This window comes from Perca fluviatilis, chromosome 5 (genome assembly GCF_010015445.1).
Source record: "Perca fluviatilis chromosome 5, GENO_Pfluv_1.0, whole genome shotgun sequence".
Lineage (NCBI taxonomy): Eukaryota > Metazoa > Chordata > Actinopteri > Perciformes > Percidae > Perca > Perca fluviatilis.
In genome coordinates this window covers 25,034,598-25,058,445 of record NC_053116.1, presented here as the reverse complement: position 1 = coordinate 25,058,445, position 23,848 = coordinate 25,034,598, and the positions used below count along the sequence as shown (strand labels likewise).

Genomic DNA, 23,848 nt, shown 5'->3' with positions numbered 1-23,848 from the left:
GCCGAATTAATTAACACCAGGTACAAACACACACAATAAACACTACACATTGTGTAACGTTAGTTTAATATGATCAAATAATGTCTAAAAATGTTATTTACAGACTTATTTGGTATCAAATGTGCAATTTAATATCATCAAAAACAAATGGTGTCCTCACAATACATTTTATAACAATAGATTTGCACACCTTTTTTGTTTGTGATATTTATTGAACTAAGCACTAAATAGGTTATATTCTTGGATATCAGCTTTAGGTACAAAAATATACATATTTCCAGTTTGCTCTTGGGAAAATCAAAAGCTATTCAAATCTCATGACACAATAATTAAAAAGTACTACATAACACTGCTTTGGTATTTACCTTCCTTGGTCAACACAGGACAACAAAAACCTCTTATAGCCTTTAGTAAACATGTCTTAAAAAAAAAGGTGAGCATCGTATATTGGATTGATATTGAGGATTCAATGTTAAAGAGAAAGCCCAAAATTTTCTGAGAATTTTCCAATGTAGCCTACACTATCTTTACAAATCAAAAACATTGTCACATAAACCGAAGCCTGAGCAAAAATCATAACATAGGCATTTGTAACTCTGTGACTCCTGCATTATGTTTAAGACAAAAAGTCAAGTCAATAAAAAAAATTCCAACATTTTTGTCGTTCATTTTTTCCACGTTGTTTTCCTTTTCTGGTCACTCTTTCTTACGTAAGTGGATATATATGACCCCGCTACACAGCAGTAAGGGCACACAGACCCAGGCCAGGATAAAGCAGTAGCCAAAGTGTCCTGATGTCAGTTCTCTGGAGTCCTGAAGGATTGCCTTATTGTGTAATGTGTAGATGAGAGCTGCAGAAAAGGCATTCAGCCCTAAAAAAGAAGGAAAAAAAGCTATTGTGATGTTTATTTTAGAAGCGGGATGCGTGGAAAAGTGTACAATGTTTGTAAGCTGTTGCATTTCATATACCTATTGATCCATGTCATATATAATAGAGTGATATCAACAACCACGCCCTGCCCACCTGTACATGTGTGGCAAAACAACATGAATACATCACAATATAATAGCTTTTAGTTCAGACTGTGTCACAGAAACATTAATATCTGTAAGGTATACTCAAAATCTGTGTTTGGCTTATGCCTACCCATTCAATATAGACTTAAGAAATAGAGGTAGATTTGATTGCAGGTTTGCCATAACATCATAATAGGCCTTAGATGTATACCTGATCTGCTATATTACATAGGTTTGTACCAATTCAGCCATCACAAAGAGTAGTACCAATTCAGCCATCACAAAGAGTAAACTAAAGGTAAAGCTACTGTACTCAAGGATTATACCATTGTTTAATTTAACTTAAACTGAAAATATAGAGGGCCTGGTCTCAACATTTAGCTTATTTGCCAACCATGGATTTGTGAGAGCAAGCATTACCCTTTTCAAATGGACTCATCATGTTGGCAGGACATTGTTTCACTCAAGTGTTACCTGAAAAGACTTGACACAGCCCAGTGAAGTAGAAGAGTCCACCCTTAGACATGGTAAACAGTTGACCCAGGAACACCAAGAAGGAGACCGAGGAGAAGACCACAGAGAGAACCATCAGGACCTGCACTGCCTTAAGCCACTCTGAGGAAGGAAAACATGCCCACATCTAAAAAACAGTCTTTGGTTCGCAGACTTTACCTTTGGGACGTATACAAAATTACATTGTTGCCTACCACTTTCTTTGGAGGATGCACACAACCAAGTTCCTGTGGAGTTGTCAAACCTACAGTTGTACCATAGGTCTGAGTTCTCCAAGACATCCCACACCCACCAGGACTTTAAAGAGAGATTAGACAAGATACACACAGGTGGATGTGTTGCAGTTATGAAATGATGCAGACAGTTAAAGCAAACAAACATCATGTCCTTAATAGGACTACTACCTTCTCCATGGTTGCAATGAACTGCATTGCCAGTGTGATGAGATGCAGCAGGGTCACAAACATAAGCAGGTATGCCATATTCAACTCCCTGCCAAAAACAAACAAAACTGTTTAAATGCAGGCTTCCTGAGCAACTGCATCCAACATCATTTAGCAAAGAAATAGTGTGTGACCAATTTAACATGTTTGGTGGTTTCACAGTGAAAATCAGTGTTTTGCCTCGAATCATAAAATGGAAATTCTGAGTAGCTGAACAGAGTATACTCTGTGTTGCGTAAGACCACGCAAACAGAGTGCAATGAGTTATTTCTAAAACTTCTCTTTGACTGGCCTGTGTGTTACTATCGCACAGCAAACCCATAGAGAACCTGGGCGGGCCTATTGAAATCTAAACGGTTCCAAAATATTTACCCAATGAACCTCTCTACCCCCTTTTTTATTGCATGGGGTAAACAGTCTGTAATTTAGATAAAGCTGCTCAACTTGTTAACTTAGAGGAAATTAAAGTCTGAGAAAAAGCCTGTGATTTTACAAAGCTATTTGACATTGTCTACTGTACAGTAGTAGTGCACATGCAAACACTAAAGAGGCAATCGAAGCTGTAGTGACAGTAATTTAACTTCACAATAAGGAGACATGCCTTAGAGAAAGAAAAAAAAGATAGATTTTCATCTGTAGGAGAGGTCCGTTTGGCTGGGCGGTGGAGTCCCGATTACGATCAAATTACCGTATGTCATTACACTAGATTTCATCCATTACATTTAAGTCAATGAAAGATAAACATTCAGTGAAAAGGGTTTAAAAAGCAAAGCAAATGGTTGTGAAAAAAACATTTTGGTTCAAGAAATACACATATTACAAAGATAACGTTGTTGAAATAAGCTTGCTATAGCACACAAAAAGTGTGATAACAAAAACGTTTTTTACTAGCCATAGGCTATTGTTTTGAAATGAACTTAAAGCATGATTTAACAAGATATGTAATTAAATCATGTAAAAATCATGAAACGACTCACCCTGAGTATTGCCTGTCCCTCTGAATCAGATCTCTGGAGCAGCTTTTAGAAGCAGCTTCACCGCTCTACAACATTGTGCCCCTCTTGGTGGTCCTCTCCTTTCCAGTCTTACCACACCCCCCTTTTTTTCAGTCACTCCATCCAAACTTTCCAAGGAGAACGCCCATTTCCTCTGTACAGAACAGAGCTCCCTTTAGCTGTACCTCGTAGTCCCTCAGTACAACATAACAGTCCAAAAAAGACTCAAATGAGACCCACCCATGGGCAGTGAAGGCACATAAAACCACATGAAAAGACTTCCTCTGTAAACAGTAGGCCTACACGTCATAATGACCATTCTACCATATCGCTTCCATTCATGATCCCAGTCTTGTTAGGGCAGATATGAACAATAAACATACAGCTGCAACATAACTAACATTTCTACATGAGAGCATAATGATGTATTCAGGGTGCACTGGTCACACAGAAAACATCTGGGCGGGACACGTAAATACGCCTTAGTGCACGTAGTAGGGTCAGTGGAGGTCACCGCAAAACAACAAATGATGAGGTATTAAAACACCAATACACAGTTTTAGTATGTGTAAACACATACAGGGAATCTGACTCCGGTTTAATCTACATCTTGGTTTAAAAAAAAAAAGAAAAGTAGCAAGGATTCATGGATTAAAAACTTTATATGAATGCCTATTTCTCCATTATTTTTGTATCAGGTAAATAATTGCTAAATATTATTAGGTGATTGAGCAAAAATGCTAAAATCATGACAAAATTCTCTGATATGTCACCTCCCTCGAGGAAAAGACAATGCTAGTTGGTCGCCCCCTGCTGTTTACATCCATGGATGATACATTCTTCATCAAAAGCCATTAACAATAACATAATATATAAGATTCACTATAACTAAACTAAACTCCAACTCTACTATAACTGAAAACAATAAATAAAGAACGACATAATTATAGAGATTACATCTAGAACATAAACCGATTATCTTTTTTGGATTACTACGGTTCCTGGTCGCCAGGGACGAAACCAATTTTGAACATCGTTTAATTACCATAAACTTTATTTTAGGCTAAGACCCGGGCCAAGCCTGTCTCGATAAGGTAAACTCGTTAGGTTTACTACTTGTGCCAACTTGTAAAACTTCCATTTAGAACCACAATATTGCATGGAATTTTTTTCTAAATACGAACACCACCAGCTGGTTGGTTGCAACTTTCCTGATCGATTGTCCCCTGTGTCCTTTGAATGGTACGGGCCGTTGCCTAGGTGCTAGTAGAAGCCAATTCACCCCGCCACGCCTGGCTTCAGCAGTTAGCTTTCATGTCGCCTTTACCTTTTGAAAGGTGAGTAAAACTTTAACGACTCCATACACAGTTTCACCACTGCAAGTACGTTGCTTAAACGCTAGCAGGAGCCTTCATTTATCACAACGAAACCCTCACGGCGTTCACCAAGCGGTCACTTGATAAAGCTATGGCTACCGTTAGCGAGCTAGCGTTAGCTGGATGTAAAGTACACTACGCTAACTTTGGAACTAACTTTGCTAACCAGCTAGCGCTGAGGGTAGTGGCAGTTGTCGGTGCTAGTTATTTACTAGTTTAATATAGCACAACTTGGTTAGCAAATTTGTGATTATTAGTTAACCACATCTTTCTGACCAGTGAGCTTGCGTTGGCAAAAGGAATGCAAGTGGCTGTTGTCCAAAAACCCCTCGTTTGCTCCTCCTCGTCAGACATTTTAGGAAAAATTGTTAGCTGGAACACAACATTTTTTTAACCCCACATGAGGGGGAATATTTACTTATTGGGAATAACACTAGCGGCACTGACTGTGCACATTGCAGGGAATTGCCGCCGGATAGTTGCTAATAAATGCAATGTTCCCAAGTGCAGGACATGAAAGCGCCTGCTTCGATGATAGGGATTCTACCCTTATTGCTGTCCATGTTTAGTTCCTCATTACACAGCAGCAGATCAAACATAGGTAATCATCTCGCAGCTTTGCATAGCCACAGGTGATGCAATGTAGCTCAGCGGTTAAAGTGTAAGTGTGCCTGTCTAAACTGAGGTAACGTCGGCCAGTCTAATCTCTAAGCTTGTCACTGCAGGTCCTTACATGACTTGACAGCATTGTTCTAAATCTAAAGTATCTCATCTTTTACAGGGGAACTCGAGGACAAGAGACGTTCTCATGGATGAATTGCAACAACAATGGGAGTGATGAAGTTTGAGGATATGCTGATCTTTGCCACATCATTGCAAACTGAGTTGTGTTCTATGGGATATCATGTAGGCCAAATTGTTGTTTAGGATCAGTACTTTCACCATTGAGGAAAAAGTTCATCATTCACAGATGCAGCTTCATCCAACCTAATGTATGACCATGGATCATGACGAGGTAACATTCATAGCTGTTACAGATAACATAGTGCCAGTCACTGTTGAGATGCTTTGTTCCAGTGTTCATATTTGATGGAACTTGTGTGACTATTTATATCTACACAAATTGTGACATTGTCTTCTTATTCTCAGATTGTCTGCTGGCATTTCTTACTTTCTCATCAGCTAAACAAGCATACATTACTTTTAAAGATTTACATGCAAAAGTGGCTGTTGGAGTGAACCTATCTTGCACCCATAGCCAATATTCCCCAGTATTTGGATGGTGGTTGTAGTTAATATCTGATCTTTTAGCCATTTGTTCCACAACAGCAAGAGCATAGACCTGTTGGTGTGATGTTTAAGTACAACATGAGACCTGATACCTAGCAATATGTTGCATGTTGTTGTAGCAGTTGCTGTAGTAGTTTCAATGCTGCATGGGGGGTCTGCTCAGGTTACAAACCCTAGAAAGTACAGTATTGAATTTAGCAACAGGTGTTTAGTACTGGCGTGCCACTCTGATGTTCTGTCCCTCTCCTATGTGTCACACAAACGGATCAGTTTTCAGTGAGCCTGACAACCTTGATGTTGACAAAGACTTTTGTGAATTCTGTAGTTTGTAGGATAGTGTGCTGGATCATTGTTTGGCAAAATTAAGTAATCCACCCATTATTTGTTTTCAATACTTATTATGATGCAGGTGTTGTAGTGTGTCATATAAAAAACAAAATGTTAAAGCAGTCTACAACAACATAAGGGAGGAAATGTGAGCATAAATAGCTTTGGAATTGTATCAGCTTTTAGCTTAATGACACTTTATGCTATAACTAGCAAAGCTTTGTAATGACAAGCAATACGCCCAAGGCTACTCATTCACAGATACAGTGAGGTTTGGAAATATTTGGACAGGGACACAATTGTCATAATTTTGGCCCTGTGCGCTAACACAATGGATTTGAAAATAAATCAAAGAGATAAAAATGTTAGTTCAGATGTTTTTGAGGATATTTATATCATAATTGGAGGAAGGGTTTAGGAATTAAACACATTTTCATACATAGTCCCCTTATTTCAAGGGACCTAAAGTAATTGGACAAATTAATATAATCATAAATAAAATGTTCATTCTTAATACTTTGTTGAGGATCCTTTGCAGGCAATGACTACCTGAAGTCTGGAACCCATAGACATCACCAAACGTTGGGTTTCCTCTTTTGTGATGCTTTGCCAGGCCTTGACTGCAGCTGTCTTCAGCTGTTGTTTGCAGGTCTTTCTGCCTTAAGTTTTGTCTTAACCCTTGTGTTGACTTCGGGTCACATTGACCCGTTTTCAATTTTTGTTTTATATCAGAAAATATGGGACGTAGAAATAAGCTCTGAAAATGTGTAGAAGAAAAATTTAACAATTTCAAATGTTGGAAAAAGCAAAAACAAACTGTGAAAAAATTAGTGATTTTTTCAAGGTTGACGGGAAGACAACACAAGGGTTAAGCAAGTGGAATGCATGCTCGATCGGATTGAGATCAGGTGATTGACTCGGCCATTGTAGAATATTCCACTACTTTGCCTTGAAAACTCCTGGGTTGCTTTTGCAATATGTTGGGTCATTGTCCATCTGTACTGTGAAGCGCCGTCCAATCAACTTTGTTGAATTTGGCTGAATATGAACAGACAGAACGTTCCTATAGACTTCAGAATTTTCATGCGGCTGCTTCCATCTTCTGTCATATCATCAATAAACACTAGTGACCCAGTGCCACTGGAAGCCATGCATGCCCATACCATTACACTGCCTCCACCATGTTTTATATGTAGATGATGTGGTGTGCTTCAGATCAAGATCCGTCCGAATCCTTCTTCATACGTTTCTCTTCCCATCATTCTGGTACAGGTTCATCTTAATTTCATCAGTCCAAAGAATGCTGTTCCCGAACTGGGCTGGCTTTTTTAGATGTCTTCTGGCAAACTCTAATCTGGCTTTTCTATTCTTGAGGCTTATGAATGGTGTGCATCTTGTGGTTAGAGGTGTGAATCTTCACTGATCTCCCGATTCGATTGCGATTATCATGTCTTCGATTCGATATCTCGATGCATCATGATGCGTCAAATACATTTTTCTATTAAAGCCATATAGGATATTTAATTCATAGCTTTTCAAGCTTCAAAAACAAAACATTCTGCAGTGCTCTAATACTAAATAAATTGGATACATAAAACTACAGCACTGAGCAAATGGCGCTGAGTGCGCCTGAATGTGCAAAACATAACAGAATATGTAAACAGAAATGTTGTTAGGCCTACATTAAATTGTAAACAGAAATAATCGATTATGAGCCTGCCGATTATCGATGCAGCATCGTCCATGTCCACGATTCGATGCATCGATTATTTGATTAATTTCAACACCTATACTTGTGGTGAACCCTCTGTATTTGCTCTCGTTAAGTCTTCTCTTCAGCTTCCAAATGAAAATGCCACATCTGAAATCAACTCCAGACCTTTTATCTGCCTAACTGATGATGAAATAATGAGGGAATAGCCCACACCTGCTCATGAAACAGCTTTTGACTCAATTGTCCAATTACTTTAAGTCCCTTGAAATGAGGGGACTATGTAAGAAAATGTTTGCAATTCCTAAACCCTTTCTCCAGTTGTTATGTAAATACCCTTAATTTAACCCTTGTGTTGTCCTTCGGGTCCCAGTGACCCAAAGGACAACACAAGGATTATGTACTTCCGTTTACTTTGTTGAGAATTGCTCTCTAAACAAGGGTTAATACAGCACCTTAGTTCTTGTTTGTACAGCATTTTGGTCAGCTTAAACTGTGTTTAAATGTGTTCTAGAAATAAACTTTACTTACTTAACAAGAAACAGGGTTTAGAGAGCAATTCTCAACAAGGTACAAAAGAGGAGGTACATAATGCTTATATGTCCTTGAAGCTCTGAACTACAGTTTCATCTCGATTATTTCATTTCAAATCCATTGTGTTAGTGCACAGGGCCAAAATTATGAAAATTGGGTCACTGTCCAAATATTTGCGAACCTAACTGTAAGATTAATTTGTAGATTCAACGTGGTTCACCACAGTACTGAGAGGTAGTAAAACCTTTAAAATATTACAGGCTGCAGTTTAATATTACATGTCAACACTTAAATAGTGTTACATATACTGTATCTTGTCACTAAACATTCAGCTCTTCCTTTGGGTTCTCAGGTGCTGACAGAGCTGGACCAGATTTCTATGCGACTTCAGGAGGATGGTTTGCCTCCAGGGGCCAGTGTGGAGGAGCGGCAGCGCCACCTGTGGCAGCAGCTGCTCGCCAGGGAGGCAAATCTTCAGTCATCCACCCAGGAGCTGCAGACGTTACGTACCCAGCAGGCCAGTGAGATGAAGGAGGTAAACATTTTGGTATCTTGAGTTTTCTTAGAGTCTTTTTGGAATTTTATTTCACCAACTGTAACACTGCCATAATCTTCTTGACCGGATTGTGCATGATGGAAGGCTCCTAAGCTTCCAGTCTAACATAGTGTGAAATAATACTCCTCATACATTTCTGAAATGGGTACTGGACCAAACCAATTGCTCAAAATGGTATGCAAGTCACAGCTAAATTACTTTTGGATTTTTGTCTTTTTGTCTGTGAGGTGGAGAACTATGTTGCACATATTCGTGGCCTGCTGGAAGAGCGTGAGTTACTGACTTCAGACTATGAGAGAGACAATGAACACTTGCGACAAGAGCTTCACCATATCAGACAACAACAAGGTAAATTCAGTGCAAATTTAGGGCAATGTTGGCATTCTTTCTTTTGGGTTGTAGCCTAGCCTGGCTCACCAGAGCCCCTTAGTGGGATATTTCAAACACAACATTGCTTACAATTTTTATTTGCCGTGGATGTTTTTAAATCGTGTCTGTGAATATACAGTATCAAAGCATGCATTCTTGGGGTTGGATTTTTACTTGTGTTTATGCTAAATATGCTGCCATATAGACATACTTGTGCACTATTCTGTTGTTATTCTATCTTGTCTTCAATGTAATTTTACAGTCCCACTGGACAAACTAATTACCAGTGAGAACTCCCCTTTCTTCTAGAGAGCCAGAGCAAGGAGCTGGCGGAGATGTTGGCTCACGAGGACCTTGGGGAGATAGGCTTGAGCAGCCCCAGTGAGCAGGTGGCTTACTTGCTGGTGGAGAGGGCCACACTACTGGAAAGGCTGGAGGCTGCTGAGAGGAGACTGGAAAGTCAGAGCCTCACTAGCAACTTAAGGGAAGTCCAACACAAGGTAAAGGACTGACCTATGCGCATCAGAGGACTGTTCCTCAGAATGCCAGTTCTTCATAGGAAAGGAACAACACAAGTCCATTTTAAAACATTTCAACGGCTAATTTAGTATGTACAGTGGTATAGTTTATTTTCATCATTTGAACTGTAAATGTAAGTTTTCCAGGCGAGAGTGCACAGCCTCTACTATCTGGAACAATGAACAGTCTTCAGTCATATTGAATTTTCAAATTAACCTGTCCAAAGGCTTTATAGTTTGAGTGGAATGTAATGGTTAACTATCCAAGGCAAATACAGAGACCATATAAGCGTGGTTTAGTGAGTCTCTGTCTCTCGGTGACTCTTGAATAGGAGCATATTCGCTACACGATGGGGGAGGAGCTAAGGCAGCAGACAGAGGATATGCAAAAAACCATAGATAACGTGACAAAGGTAAGGTGACTGTCATTGTGCCTTGGCTGAGTTACAGTTCTGTATAACTTAAGATTGAATTAAGTTTGTCAAGAAAAAGACAAGCTAATAGTTCCAGTTAAAGGACAAGGATACCACGTGATAGTTATGTCGTGTCTGTTGTGATTCTGCACACACGGGTCTTTCCTCTCAGCAGTGTTCATCCCAGAGTCCATGGAAGAAGCTGTTTGGGCTGCGCAGGTCTGGTCAGAGCAAACACAATATTACCCCTGTAGGTTTCCACCTCACAGCATATAACTAATAACTAACACTGACGTTGTGGTAAACAGAAATCGCTGGCAAGTTTCACAGTGGTACCACTTTTTGAAATGCATTCCACGCTGACCTGCCTTGATATCCGCATGACCAGAATGATGCAGACGACATTGCTTGTCTCAGTAACACATCTGTGAATGTAATTCTCTAACAACTGATGAGTACTCGAAATGGGTTGAACAGTAATGGCATGTCACAGGTAACAGCATGTGTACTTTTTGTCCCACTGGTCTCTCTATGCAGGTGAATGTTGACGTACAAGATTATAACTCATTGCCCTCGCTCCTTTCCAGGCTTTTGGTGATGATGAATCTCCACCTTTGAATGCATGTCTCTTACAACAGCATGTTGGGCCACTTGCATCTCCAGTCTAACTCAGTTTTCTTTCCTGCTGCACTCATCACACTCTTACCATCCACGCTTCATTCCTTTACATCAGGCCCACAGTGAGCAGATTTCCCAGGAGCAAAATGAGCGCCAGCGACTAGAGCGGGACCTCGAAGAGGCGTCTAGAAGGCTGGCAATGGCTCATCAGGACATCCGCAGACTCACCAATGAGCTGGATGCTGCCAAGCACAACAACCTAGACCTAAGTGGTATGTTGCAAAGACTTATGTTACAGTATGTATCCTCTCAAAGAATTGTGAGTCTATGATAAACTTTGATGCATTGTTTCTAAGGACTTTATACTTACAATCACAGTTTTGTATATTGTTTTTGCACATTGTTACAGAATAAAGTGGTTGTAAGAAACCTACACATGATGGCATTGAGTAACCATGAAGGCCCAGTCCCTGGTCTACCCAGCTGGTTATCCCCGACCTTAAAATATTTTAATATCCACATACAGAACTGAAACGTGAATATTACTTGTTGTCAGACTACAGATTTGGCAATATAACAACTTTATTTTCTAATCTGTTCATTTTTTACTGTGAAGCTGGTGTGCTATAGCCAACTGCAGGACGTCATCAACAGCATATGAGAAGAAATGATTTAAAAGGTGTGAATGAGAAGAAAGCATATTTTTGGCTTTATAGAATTAAAATTGTGCTTATGATATCAGGATCTGAGCTTCAGGGAACGGCCCAGGAGGTAGAGAACCTGAGGAAGGAAGTGGAGAAACTGAAACACTGTGGTGAGACAGACTTGGGTGTGAACTTAAAAACTGCAACAAGTGTGACAATAACAAAAGCCACATTGTTTGGAGATCTTATTTTACTATTAAAAAATTCTAGTTGGCTGGAGAGTTGTTAATGTTGGTGGGCAAACTTGTTGTTGTTGTTTGGATATTACTGATACCGTTTGTGCTTAGGAAAAATGTTAGAAAAAACAACCTTTTTTCATATTTAGATTTATTTCAATCCTCCACATTCTTTTTCATTCTTTTGAACTTAGTTTCTGTAGATATCAGTTACTGCTAGAGACACTACCTGATTAGGAAGTTGATTTACAATAGATTTATATTTCCCTCTACACTGGCTCTCACAATTGAACAGGGCATTCTAATATTCCCTTTATATTCACATTAGGCTGGAGTACAATGTTAGTGTTCCATTTCCCCTAATGCCCCTTTCCTCCACAATGGTAGGGGTTTGGCTGAATCTTTGACTTTTCTGAGGAGAATCAGTCAAATCTTAGAGCAGCCACATGCATCCATGGTTGGCAAAACATACGGCACATAACCAGACAATCTCACATAACCAGACAGATGCACAACCAATCCTAACAGAAAGTCCCATAAGTTAGTTAAAATGCTTCATGTGGTTTGCTTTAAAGACTGAATAAGCACATTTTGAGCAAATTTCAAGCATGTTTCTTAACAAATCCACCATTGTGAACAAATTGACCACCTTCCCTAAGTAACCATGGTGCAATAGGTATTATCATCATTACTTCATTCAGTATATGTGTATAATATTGTAATAGGGTTTAAAAAGGCAAAACAAGGCAGAAAAATGAAATTCCATGTCTATATATATATATATATATATATATATATATATAGATATAGATGTTAGTTTTTTTTTAAGATATTCATGGTCATGGTTTTGTCTTTTCACAGATATGATGAAGCTGCAGCGAGCCAAAGAGCAAAATGACAGACTAGATGTGGAGAACAGAGCTCTGAGAGAGAGAGTCCGCACTTTAGAGTCTGAGAAGAAAAATCTCCTGGACCAGGTTGGTATTTTACTCATTTTCTGTATTAAAATGAAAACTCCTAGTGTTGTTGCAGCAGCTTGGCATTGTTGGATGTTGTGTTTGTCCAGTCGGCAATAAATGATGCAGACCAAGATGTAACCAAAGAGGATCGAAAGGACAAGAGCATTAGCAGTGAACCACAAAACAATCTGTCTGGCTCGTCAACTCAAGAAAAGGATCACATTCACAAACGGTAAATATATTAACTGCATTCTGGTTAATAGTGTGATCAATGAATGTTGACATTCTTTAAGACTATCCCACCTGCTCTCTCTGACATTAGTCATCATCATTCTCTGTCAGGTGTCATGAGGTGTTGGAAGACAGGGTTGTACAGATGAGGGAGTTGCAACGGCAACTCCAGAGGCTGCGCAAGGAACAGGAAGAGCTGGAGGAGAGGAATGAGGAGCTGGAGGCACTGCTAGGGGAGGCCCAGAACGCCAGCAAGGGGGAGAGGCATCGCCACGAGGGTGAACTGGAGGGACTGCACAGGAGGGTAATGCATAGCACTAACTTGCGCGTCCACATGATACAAGCCTTGCGTTAGTCCTGGACTAAAAGACAGTATAATTAAGTCTTGTAACATCTTGGAAACCTTCATCTCTGTAATGGCTGAGTAATAATCTTAACTGGTCAATGCAGATCAAAGGCCTGGAGGCAGAGCTAAAGAAGCAGGATGTCCAAGAAAAAATGCTGAAGAACGGAGAAGAGGTCAAAGCCACCGAGTCCTACTTACAGCTGGTAAGACATTACTCACTTTTGAATGTGACATAAATGTTTCCTCTGTGCTCCTTTCACAGTAGTGTGTTAACACAGCAAGAACACTTTGGCTCGTGTTGACCTCAACTACACAAGAGGTGCAATTCTAATGCTTAAAATGTAAAATAAAATGAGTTTTAATTGTTTTTTGTATTATAAGAAGTAACATGACAATAAATAGGACAACACAGGTATAGCCATCCACCTGTGCTGCATAAAACCAGAGGAAACCGTTAAAGTATCCCAAGTTTGACCAAAACAATCTCATTTAAACCCAAATTCAATAAATGGAAATACGTTTTACTGAGTAGTGAAATTCATATTATACTACCTTGACCATCAGCCTGTACATCAGGAGAGTATATATATACCTCAAATTCCATGACTCATTGCAACCTATTAACGCTTAGTGTTCCTCTGTCACCGTGTATGAAGCACCTAAGGGACAGCAGCCAGGAGAGGTTGGCTCTGCTAGAGGCTCGTCTGACTGAGGAGAAGGACTGGAGGAAACAGCTGGAGGTAGACCTCAGTGCTGCCCAGGCCGCCCTCAAAAAAGACAAGGAGGTAAAAACCTTTCTGACAGAAAGCAATAACACCACAGCTACACAAATATATTAAAATTCAATGTACAGTTCAAGAGATTTTAGTCCTGCATTAAAGAGTTATTGTTGTATTGTTTTGAAAGTACAATATGTACAAACATATAGTTACAAGCCACACACAAGCTGTATCAAACTCCCTCATTCTCTTAACCAAAGGCTTTACAGATCGGTGAGCGAGAGCTGAAGAAGCTGAGACTTGAGGTCAACAGCCTTCAGACAGAATGCCAACAAGGAAAAACGCTCATCAAGAGCCTCACCCAAGTCAAGGGGGAAAAAGCAGTTCTGGAGGAAAAGGTTTGTTCATTTTACAAGTCTGCTTGCTGTTGCTTGTCAGAGATCTTCAACAGGGGGTCCTCAGAGTTACTGCAGGGGGGCCGCAAAACTATTGTTAATTTTTTGAGTGTTTTTTTTAAATAATTAAAATGTCTTAACATGAATCATAAATATTATTAGCAAATATAAATGAGCCTATTTGTGAAACAAATACACTGATGATAGGCTAACTGGTCTATAGGTAAGGTAGTCACTAAGATAGCCATCCACAGATACAGTTCATCCTTAAGGCTGTTTTATGCTTCTGCGGCGTACCCCCGCAGACCCCTCTGCGTCTACGCCGGACCCTACGCTGTAGCCTGACGTGCACCTCTCGAAAAATGTAACTGCGGCAGGTGGCGCCCACCTCCCTTCTTCCCAAACAAAAAAAAAAACTCACAGGCTTGGGAGGGGGGTTTCCCCCCCCCTTTTTTGGTTTTTCTTTTCAAAAAAAAAAAAAAAAAAAAGGGTTAACTTTTCCTGCTACAGATTTCCCACTGGTCAGAAAACACAGGGGAGACACTTTGTTTCTCTCACTATGACTCTAGAGTCGGTACTCACTCTGAAGCTAATCACCGTCACGCTCTCACTTCTCCCTCGCTCTACCACACACTCCCCACACACACACACATGCCGGCTCGATGCACACACCAGCGCACAAGTATAAACATCAGGCTACTTACGTAGGCTACGGCGAAAGCTCTGCGTGGAGCCTCCGCAGAAGCTTTCCTTAAGAATTCACTCGGTCACATATGTATAACATTAAAAAAAACATAAAACATTTATAAAATCATGTTAACAATTATTATTTTAATTGATTAGTATTCTATGGCTAAAAAGGTATGTAAAGGCTTTAGGCCGCCGTACAAGTTATTGTAGACCCAGTTTAATATGCAACTTCATTGTATACAATATATGCAGTAGGGGGTCCCAGCTCCGTCTCTCTCTCAGTTAAGGGGTCCTTGGCTTAAAAAACGTTGAAGGCCCCTGCTTTAAAACATTATGAAACTGGGAAAAACATTCTTGTGACAGAAATAATGATTATTGAATACAGCAAAAGAACTCAAAATAAACCTGACAACACTTAAATGTCAACATTAATGGGGCGACCTCTAGCTCACCCAGTAAGAGCGTTCGCCCCATGTAGGCTGAGTCCTACAGCAGCGCGGGTTCAAATCCGACCTGCTGCCCTTTGCTGTGTGTCATCCCCCATCGCTCTCCCCCTTTCATGTCTATCCACTGTCACTACTTAATAAAGGTTAAAGCCCCAAAAAAATTATCTTAAAAAAAAAAATCAACATTAGGGATGCACCGAATATTCGGCCACCGAAAATTTTCGGCCGAAAATGGCCCAAAAGGGCATTTTCGGTTTTCGGCCGAAATACTTTTATCACCGAAACAATACGGCCGAAATGTTGTGATGACGTAAGAGCGCAGAAAAAAAGACTTGTCTCGCTGCACCAGATGAGGGGCATGCACCCTCGTTGTCTGATATGTTCAGTGAAATCCTGCAAGAAAGTGCCTCAATTAATAATAATAATAATAATAATAATAATAATAATAATAATAATAATAATAATAACAATAGGTAAGCTATTCTGTTCTTAGGCTACTGTATACTGTGACTATCAGATTGTAGCCATATTTCTGCTAGATATTTTTTTAATTAAACTTTAATATTAATTTATACAATTGCAATGCCTTGATTTTAGTAAAGTTAGTACACAGTCATAGCCATAAATGCAATGGTACTAATAATTGGCTTAATTTCTTTCGGTGTTTCGGTTTCGGTTTTCGGTCTTGGTTTCCTCTTTTTTCGGTTTTCGGTTTCGGCCAAGAATTTTCATTTCGGTGCATCACTATTAATTAACAGCATGTGTCAATTTGACATTTATGCCACTAAAATGAGTTTCATCCTGTTTTTGCCTCTCTGCCCGACAGGTGGCTCAGATGGAGCGAGCCCACAGCCGGCTCCAAAGTGAGCTGGAACACCACAAGGACAGTAACCGGACCCAGGAAGTCAAGAGGGAAAACAGGCTTCAGGTTGACCAGCTGCAAGAGCAGGCTGACCGGCTAACTGCTGAACTTGGCAACCTCCAGACAGCACACAACACTTTGAGGTTATCAGTCAAGAGTTCACAGTAAAAAAAGTGTTTCATGCACGCAGTAGTATTTTTAATTTTTTTTAAATAGATCAGTTTGGGGAGATAAGTGATAGCACTCCCGCAACTAGTACTTCTATCATGTATCATGACCAGTCACAAGATAGGACTGGAACACCGGAGCTCACTTGTTTTGCATGAATGTGCGAATGTTCCAGGGAGGAGATGGTTTCTGAGCGGCTGCAGACTGCCGAGCTCCAGGCCAAGCTGAGCTGCAGTGTTCAAGAGAAGCTGACAGCTGAGGGGGAAAGAGAGAGACTGGAGCTTGAGATACAGCGCCTCAAAGAGCAGCTCAAGTGGCATCAAGAGCAGCTCTCCTCAACAAAGGAAGCACTTACTGACAGCCAGAAGCCTGAATTGCACACAACTCATGGAGAATCTAGGCTTAGTCCAGTGGACTGGACCAAGGATGAGGGCTTGGATCAGGTAACTGGATTACATGTCCATTGGTAAGGTACTTTGTTTTTCAAAAAGGTTCATATGTGAAATCATCTTTTTATGACTGTTGAGTTATTTAAATGTTCAGGAATTGGGATAACAGGGTAGAGTAGAAAGAATGTCCTTGAACATTACAGCCCTGGTTCAAAATGCTGCTGTCCAGCTTTTGTGTACTTGAGTAAGGTGCTAGATCCCCACCAGCGCAAAGACTAAAGCAGATCCTAACCTTTAACCTGCTTGTAGAGGAAGGTGAGCAGAAAGGGAATTTCCTCTGCCAGAATCATATATGATTCATATATTGTGTGTGTGTGTGTGTGTGTGTGTGTGTGTGTGTGTGTGTGTGTGTGTGTGTGTGTGTTGTCTTCGTAGCGTTTATGTGTGAAGCAGGAGCTGAATCATCTGCAGACAAAGCTGGAGGAGGAGCGGCAGCTGTCTTCTCAGCACCAACTGGCCCTGCAGGCTCAGGTCAACGAAGCTCAGGCACGCATCAAGGTACGTACGATCATAACACACCACACACCCCTAACATGCCCAGATAGTCACGCTATTTCTGCAGTTCGATTTAAAAAAAAAAAAAAAAAAACTCTAATATTCACGGTCTCCTTTGTATTCAGTATTTTTGAGTTTCAGTTTATTACATACTTTTCTTTTAATTGCTTTACTTTGGCCTATGCAGCAGCTGCATTATGCCTCTGTACATGATGTGCTTAGACAATAAAGACATTGATATATTATTTCATTGAGTAACATCACTGATCTAAATGAAGTGACAATAAAATTAAGGTAACATTTTTCAAACATTTCTAAAGCTCAGCCTGTAGCATTTCTGGCAATCTTCCTCTCTTTTTTTTTATTTATTATAAATGCTGATGATTAACACAAAAGCTTCAGGTCTCCCAACTCCAGTGGTGTATCATGCTTTTTACGGAATTAGACTCTTCATTAATTAAAATGATCAAGGCACGAGTGATTGGCTTAATGTTTCACAACAGCCACAAAAAAGCTTAGCTGGGCTACCTGTATTTATCTGTACTCTCTTTCAGCGTAAAGACATCCCAACCTTGTCTCTCATTATCCCTCTTCAGTTCCAGGACTCGGTGCTATGCCAGAAGACAGAGGAGGATAAACAGATGAAGCAGGACCTGCAGAGGGCCCAGAGCCTGTTCACCTCAGCAGAGAGAGAGCTGCGCTACGAAAAGGAGAAAAACATGGACCTGAAGAGACACAACACCCTGCTGGACCAGGAAAAACTCAAGGTTGGTATTCACTTACAGCACAGTTGGAACTTCTTGAATGCTTGACATTTATCACTTAATCATCATCCTAATCACTCTCTTAGTCACTTCACCGTGAATGCTAATTACCATGAGCAAATGTAACACCTCAACAGTAAAGAAAGGTGCCATACAAAAAGCTGTAATTATCAGAATAGTTGTTACGTTGGTGATAAGCATCTGTCTTTTGTGCTCATGCTCTGTTGTCTCACATGCTTCCTTCAGCTTTGTGCAGAGCTGAAGCAGGTCCAGACCAAGCTGGTCCAGGTAGAGCAGAGCGTTCACACTCAGGTGGCCGAGTGTGAACGTCAGCAGCAGAAAATCAGGGAACTGGAGTTGGAACTGGCACGCAACTCCACAAACCGAAGCGCTACCACCAGTCTGCAGGAGGACCTGCAGGCTGAGAGGGCGAGGCTCATTGCTGCTGACAAGAAGGTCTGTAGTGCTGGAGCAATTTCTCCATAGGGATCAGCACTTTCATCTCATCTGGTTTTAAATCTGTTGCTCTTGTTCTGTTGATGTTGCATTGGCTGGTAATTGACTTGTAACAAATTCTACTATTCCTACATGAATGCATGAGTTAACTGGGCTATTTGGTAACCAGCTTTGTCATACTGGCATCTCTGGTTGCCAATTTTAGGCTTAGTAAAGTCAGTTTACACAACAAATACTAAGTTTAACTTGCTTTGTGAGAAAGACCCCAGGCGATTTTAGTCCTTAGTTTCTCCTCTGTTGTTAAGGTTTTGCTTATCAGTGAAATAACATTTGTTGTGCTTCACTTGGAGTAGCTCTTTCTCAGGGTTGTTCACCAACATTATGAACTATTTCTAACACCTTCAGGAAATCCTGCGATCCTCTGGACTTGGTGGGAGGTGGGGAGTTCATGTTATCAGTTTGTCTCACTGAGTGAAGCCTGTGGCTCTGTTGTGATGGCAGGTGTTGGAGCTGCAGCAGCAGCTAAAGACTGCCCAGCACCAGTTGCGCGTGGAGGAAGCCCGGGCTGGCGAGAGCAGCCGCCTAGAGAGAGACAGCAGGGATCTGTCTGACAGCTTATCAGCCCTCAGAGCCCAGCAGCAGGAGGAGCACATCACCAGGTCACACAAGCTGCTGGCGCTGCCCAGTTTGACGTGGTCCCAGTAGCAGTAGTAGTGCCTTAACCAACATTGCAAATTTTAGGGTGCGATTCTGATAACACTATTTTTGATGACCATCCTTCTATCCATCTTTTCCTCCATTTCTATCTCAGGAAGTTACTAGAGCAGCGCGAGGAGGAGCTGCAGCAGCAGATGCGCTCCCTGAGGCTGAAGGAGTCCTCCATGACCAGGACAAATTCCGAGCTCTGCCACCGTATCCAGCAGCTGGACACCCGTCTGGCAATCCTGGAGGCTGAGCTTAGCAAGGCCCGAGAGGAGGTAAGGTACCGTGTGTACAGCAGCTCATCAGATGGTATTGGTACTGCAGGGTTTTGGACACCTGAGGCACCTTTCGTACTGTCATTTCAAAATGTTGATCAAATGTGATTTTACAATTTATAGCCATCGTTGTTATCAGCGTGTACATGCTTTTTAATTTGCTTCCGGTTAAATAGGATTCAAATTTGCATTCCTCATTATTTCTCAGGCTGCATTCACATAGCGTTCGGTGGTTTGCCACAGGGTTGTGTGCGGTGTGGGAATGTCCCTTAAATGGCCCATTTGTGTGACGTACTGTTGTGTACTTTAACCCTCTAATGTAGCACAAGTAGACTTTATATTTCACAATTGGAGTGTTTTTATGATCTCGACATTTTCAACTGCACTTGAAAGCAGCTTCATTTCACAGAGAAAAAGATAGAAAGTTAAGAGAATGCGATTTCTGCTGGAGCTTGTTGCAGGAAACAGTCAGCTGTTACACAAGCTCCTGGGCAGTTAAGTGCTTGTGTTTTCTTTTTTTACTTCCTCAAAACGGACCGACAAGTCTAATCGCCGGTTACATGATTGGCCACCGCAGCGTGACGTCAGATGGCGTTTCTACAAAAGTTTAATCTGTTTAAAATTTTCCTCACGGGCTGCCGCATTTTTTATCGACTTGTTGTACTGACAACTCGTATCCAAAACCATGTCTGGACAGTCAGTGAGCCCTGTCACTTTATTTCTACTTCGAATCTTGAACAATCTCAAGATTTCAATAGTAGCAACCCAGTAAATTCCCACAAGCAGGGTGATAGAATAATTTTGATTACTGTAGTCATATGTTATCAGGGTTTTATATTTAGTGCTGCTTGACTTTTAACTGGCATTTTTACAAATTCTGTGTACATGTGTCATCACATTAAACTGCTGGCCATATTTAATATTTATATATTTTTAACAATACCTCAAAATGTGTTTTGAATTCCGATGAAATTGTAAGCGCTATATGTGTCCTTTAGGCGAGAGACAGCCAAAAGTCAAGCCACAGACTGCAGGAGGACTTGATGGCCAGTCAGCAGGAGTGTGACAGACTGCAGGTGGAGCTGCAGCAAGTTCTCCTCCAAATGGACACACACGTCAGGTGAGATACACACCTGCATTAGTATAGATATTTACATCGAAAATAAAATGAACTATGGCTAACAAATTACTATGTATTTTCTCATCAGCTGAGTAAGGTTATAGCATAATCGGTAATTATGACACGTGGAGAAGTAGTTGCTTTTCTGAGATTAATCCCCTCTGCTCCGCCAACTAGGAAGTACAACGAAAAGCAGAGTCAGCACAAGACCAAGCTGCGTCAGGCCAAGCACGTCTTTATCAAGGAGACTGCACAGAGGGACCGCATCATCCAGAAACTGGAGAATGACCTGGCGCTGGCCACTAGCCTCTCACACAAGGTCACACATGACCTTTACGCCTAAATAACCCAACAAGAGATGTTTGTGCCAGAAAAAATATTTTCTAAAGTGTAAACTGGTTTTGTTTATCTCTCCGTGGTGGTTTTCAGGAGAAGGAGAGGATCCACACAGTGACCGAGGAAAATGAGAAGCTTTTGGAGGAGAAGAGGGAACTGTTGCGGAAGATCAGTGAGGCAGAGGAAATGGGCAGCAAAGGCATGAGGACTGCCTCCACTGTTCAACACAGGTGTCTTAATGAATCACACTAATGCATTACTTTTTACACTCGTACCTGCTGCTGTTTCTTTGAGTTTGAGTACCTTTTTAAAGTGGAAATCAAGTATTACGATATCAAATCACTAAATGTATGTTGACTGAAGTGTCTCATTGGTGCTCTCAGTGATCGGGATCTCTCTCAACCAAGAATTTAAAGATTATTGTTAAGGAAAACTACTAAATGAATGAATACTGTAAAAAGTGAAGACCAAAGATTCATGGGATTTATTCTAAGTTTGTCTCCTAAAGTTGGTTTGGATGCCTTGTGAACTGTAACACAAGAAAGTAACAATTCTGTCAACCAGAACTGTTATTAACCTACATGTGTTGGTGAGGACATAAACGACACACTAGGTAAATTGTTTTTGTGAGTTAGAATGAACATTAATCTGTGTTCTAGGGTCAATGTCTTAGAAGTGGAAAACCGACAACTTCAGGATCGAACCCTGAAGCTCTCCAACCAAGTCAGTTCCTTAGAGCGTGCCCTGAGGAACGTCCAATCATTCTACAGCCTGGAGGTAACACCATGCAGATCTTTATGCCTTAATGGGACATGACACCCAAAACTCACAGGTTTTCTTTGTTTTAAAAGTTCATTCAGCATTAGTGATGTGAGATGGTGCAAGGTGGATTCCATTAAGACTGTGGCATTTTACACTAGGTCAAGCATTCATCGCATCACACTGGAATTTCCCCTTGCGGGATTAATAAAGTATACATTATTATCATTATTATTTTTTTATTGTAATAAAAACATTGATGTATTTTGATCATAAATGGTTCAAATGCTTAACAGAATGCCAAGAAAGTGCTCCCCTCTGAAAGTCTCTGTGATGGCTTCCTACATACATCAACGCTAAGGTAAGGCAGTTTTGAGAGAAGAAATTGTTTTGTTAAAATGATACATTGTGTGATATTTGCAATTTGTAGTGTAGCTAAATTTGAGTTGTTGAAGGGAAAAAAAGTACTAGACAGCTTTGTTAAGCTTGTCACACATTGATAGGTTTACAAATAGGTGGATGCTTGTATGTGCATGTTCTGCCATTTCTCACCACGTCTGTCTCACCAGTTTGACATCAGGTTCGTGTGACCCACTGGACATTCTGGACGCAATCTGCCGTGTAAAGGTTGGCGGCACTCAAGGGTCTGTCTCCACACACCAACCATCAGAGCAGGGCTACCTGAATCTCACCTCCCCATTGGTTCCTCCAGACACTAAAGGCACAGAGGGGAGCTCTAATAACAGTGAGCAGGTATGAGACGTGGTAGGTTTTGGCGGTTAACGTATTGTGTAGTACTATAGCATCCGCCACTTCCACTGGAGACAAAAGTCAGAATAAAGGAGTGAAAAAATATGTTGAATAATAATCTTTGTCAAAAGGAAGAAATAACGAAAGGGAGCTTCCACTGCAGTTCTCCTCAGGGTAATATCTATTTTGTATTGCAAAGCAGATTCTTGGTTGGTTTGCGAGAACGATTTTTTGATCCAGATTCAGCGTGACAATTTGGGGGATTTGTACAAAAAAAAGTGTCAATCAAATATTTTTTTTTATTGACAAATGTTAAAGCAATCAGCATGTAATGGGAGATTTGATTTGGAAACTTAACCTTGTTTGTATGCACAAATGTGTGCATATACCTGGGAGGTTGCTCAGTTGTTTGCATCGGTATGCCAAAGCAAATCAGAATGCTTGGAAATCTTGTGTTGGCTTACTGTAAAAAAAAAATTCTTCTTTTTTTTAATGTAATGGTAAAATATAAGACTATACTTCACACTAGCGCTATGAATGTCAAAAATACATTTAATGAGGAAGATTTGAGTGAGACTAGTTTAAACTAAGCACTTTTTCACAAATTTTACTTGTGTTTACATTTTGATAAAATGTAGCAGTGGAATATAACAGTATATCAATGGTCATTTTCCTCTAGTTAAATTTAATACTGGCAGTTTTTTCAATGAAAAAAGGCCTAAGTTTACAAAATGGTACTTTACATATAACACTGATAATATTGTGGACCCACTTTATGTCTTATAAGACTGTGGTAAACAAAGTCAAAATATTGGGGTCCTTTCCAACATCTGTCACTCCTATTGCTTGTCAGCTATTAGTTACGCCAGTATTTACAATGTGCAGCTTTGCTTGTAGTATCAAAAAACAGCCAACATGTCAGAAAAATCCTCAGAATTCCAGGAGCCTTTCTGGTCTATTTCAATCACAAGCTGTTTATTTTATTTAAAGGTTTTTACATTGGTCAACTCAATGGTTTCCTGCAGGGGCACTCAATCAGAAAGTACTTGTACAAAGAGATGTGTGGGACATGGAGAGAAAAATGCACATGAAATAGTATTATTTTTTTTTTTGTGTCAACAGAATTGTACACAGTGGAAACCATTGTCTATTTTGTCTTTCATGTGCCTGAAATGATGAAGTGTTTAACTTCATCTTGCTGCTGTGTGAACACGTCGATTAACAAAAGCCTATTTGCGACACACATGAGATAAACTGAGATATAATTGACAAGAAACTGACTTTTTGTATCTGTGTAAATATACATTTTTTAAACTTAAAACTATTTTCTTAAATAAAAGTGAATAAATAACAAATGTAATGCTTG

At 40.3% G+C, this 23,848-nt stretch overlaps 2 protein-coding genes across 7 annotated transcripts; one reads left to right on the top strand and one right to left on the bottom strand.

Annotated features, from left to right (window-relative positions):
• Positions 1 to 47: 47 nt before the first annotated feature.
• On the bottom strand, positions 48 to 3,309 carry LOC120558682 (epithelial membrane protein 3-like). The gene is made up of 5 exons (XM_039799807.1): positions 2,951 to 3,309; positions 1,935 to 2,022; positions 1,725 to 1,827; positions 1,492 to 1,632; positions 48 to 872 (listed from the first exon to the last, which is right to left on the bottom strand). The coding sequence occupies exons 2-5, from the start codon at positions 2,010 to 2,012 to the stop codon at positions 697 to 699; spliced, it is 498 nt and encodes a 165-aa protein (XP_039655741.1). The 5' UTR covers positions 2,013 to 2,022; positions 2,951 to 3,309; the 3' UTR covers positions 48 to 696.
• An 883-nt stretch (positions 3,310 to 4,192) lies between these two features.
• ccdc30 (coiled-coil domain containing 30) lies at positions 4,193 to 23,811 on the top strand. 6 transcript variants are annotated; one of them, XM_039799795.1, is made up of 28 exons: positions 4,193 to 4,305; positions 5,126 to 5,359; positions 8,559 to 8,741; positions 8,990 to 9,110; positions 9,441 to 9,631; positions 9,982 to 10,062; positions 10,238 to 10,312; positions 10,796 to 10,952; positions 11,423 to 11,494; positions 12,422 to 12,537; positions 12,627 to 12,751; positions 12,862 to 13,054; positions 13,201 to 13,299; positions 13,753 to 13,881; positions 14,076 to 14,213; positions 16,173 to 16,351; positions 16,552 to 16,819; positions 17,201 to 17,323; positions 17,917 to 18,087; positions 18,331 to 18,540; positions 19,042 to 19,199; positions 19,352 to 19,517; positions 20,516 to 20,637; positions 20,815 to 20,956; positions 21,067 to 21,203; positions 21,633 to 21,750; positions 22,029 to 22,093; positions 22,302 to 23,811. In XM_039799795.1, exons 2-28 carry the CDS (start codon positions 5,339 to 5,341, stop codon positions 22,489 to 22,491), a joined length of 3,750 nt encoding a protein of 1,249 aa, XP_039655729.1. In that variant the 5' UTR covers positions 4,193 to 4,305; positions 5,126 to 5,338; the 3' UTR covers positions 22,492 to 23,811. The 6 variants fall into 6 exon arrangements, with proteins under 6 accessions (XP_039655729.1, XP_039655727.1, XP_039655731.1 ...); XM_039799793.1 differs by having other exon boundaries at positions 10,235 to 10,312; XM_039799794.1 differs by lacking the exon at positions 4,193 to 4,305 and adding an exon at positions 4,985 to 5,005 and having other exon boundaries at positions 10,235 to 10,312.
• The last annotated feature ends 37 nt before the right edge of the window (positions 23,812 to 23,848 follow it).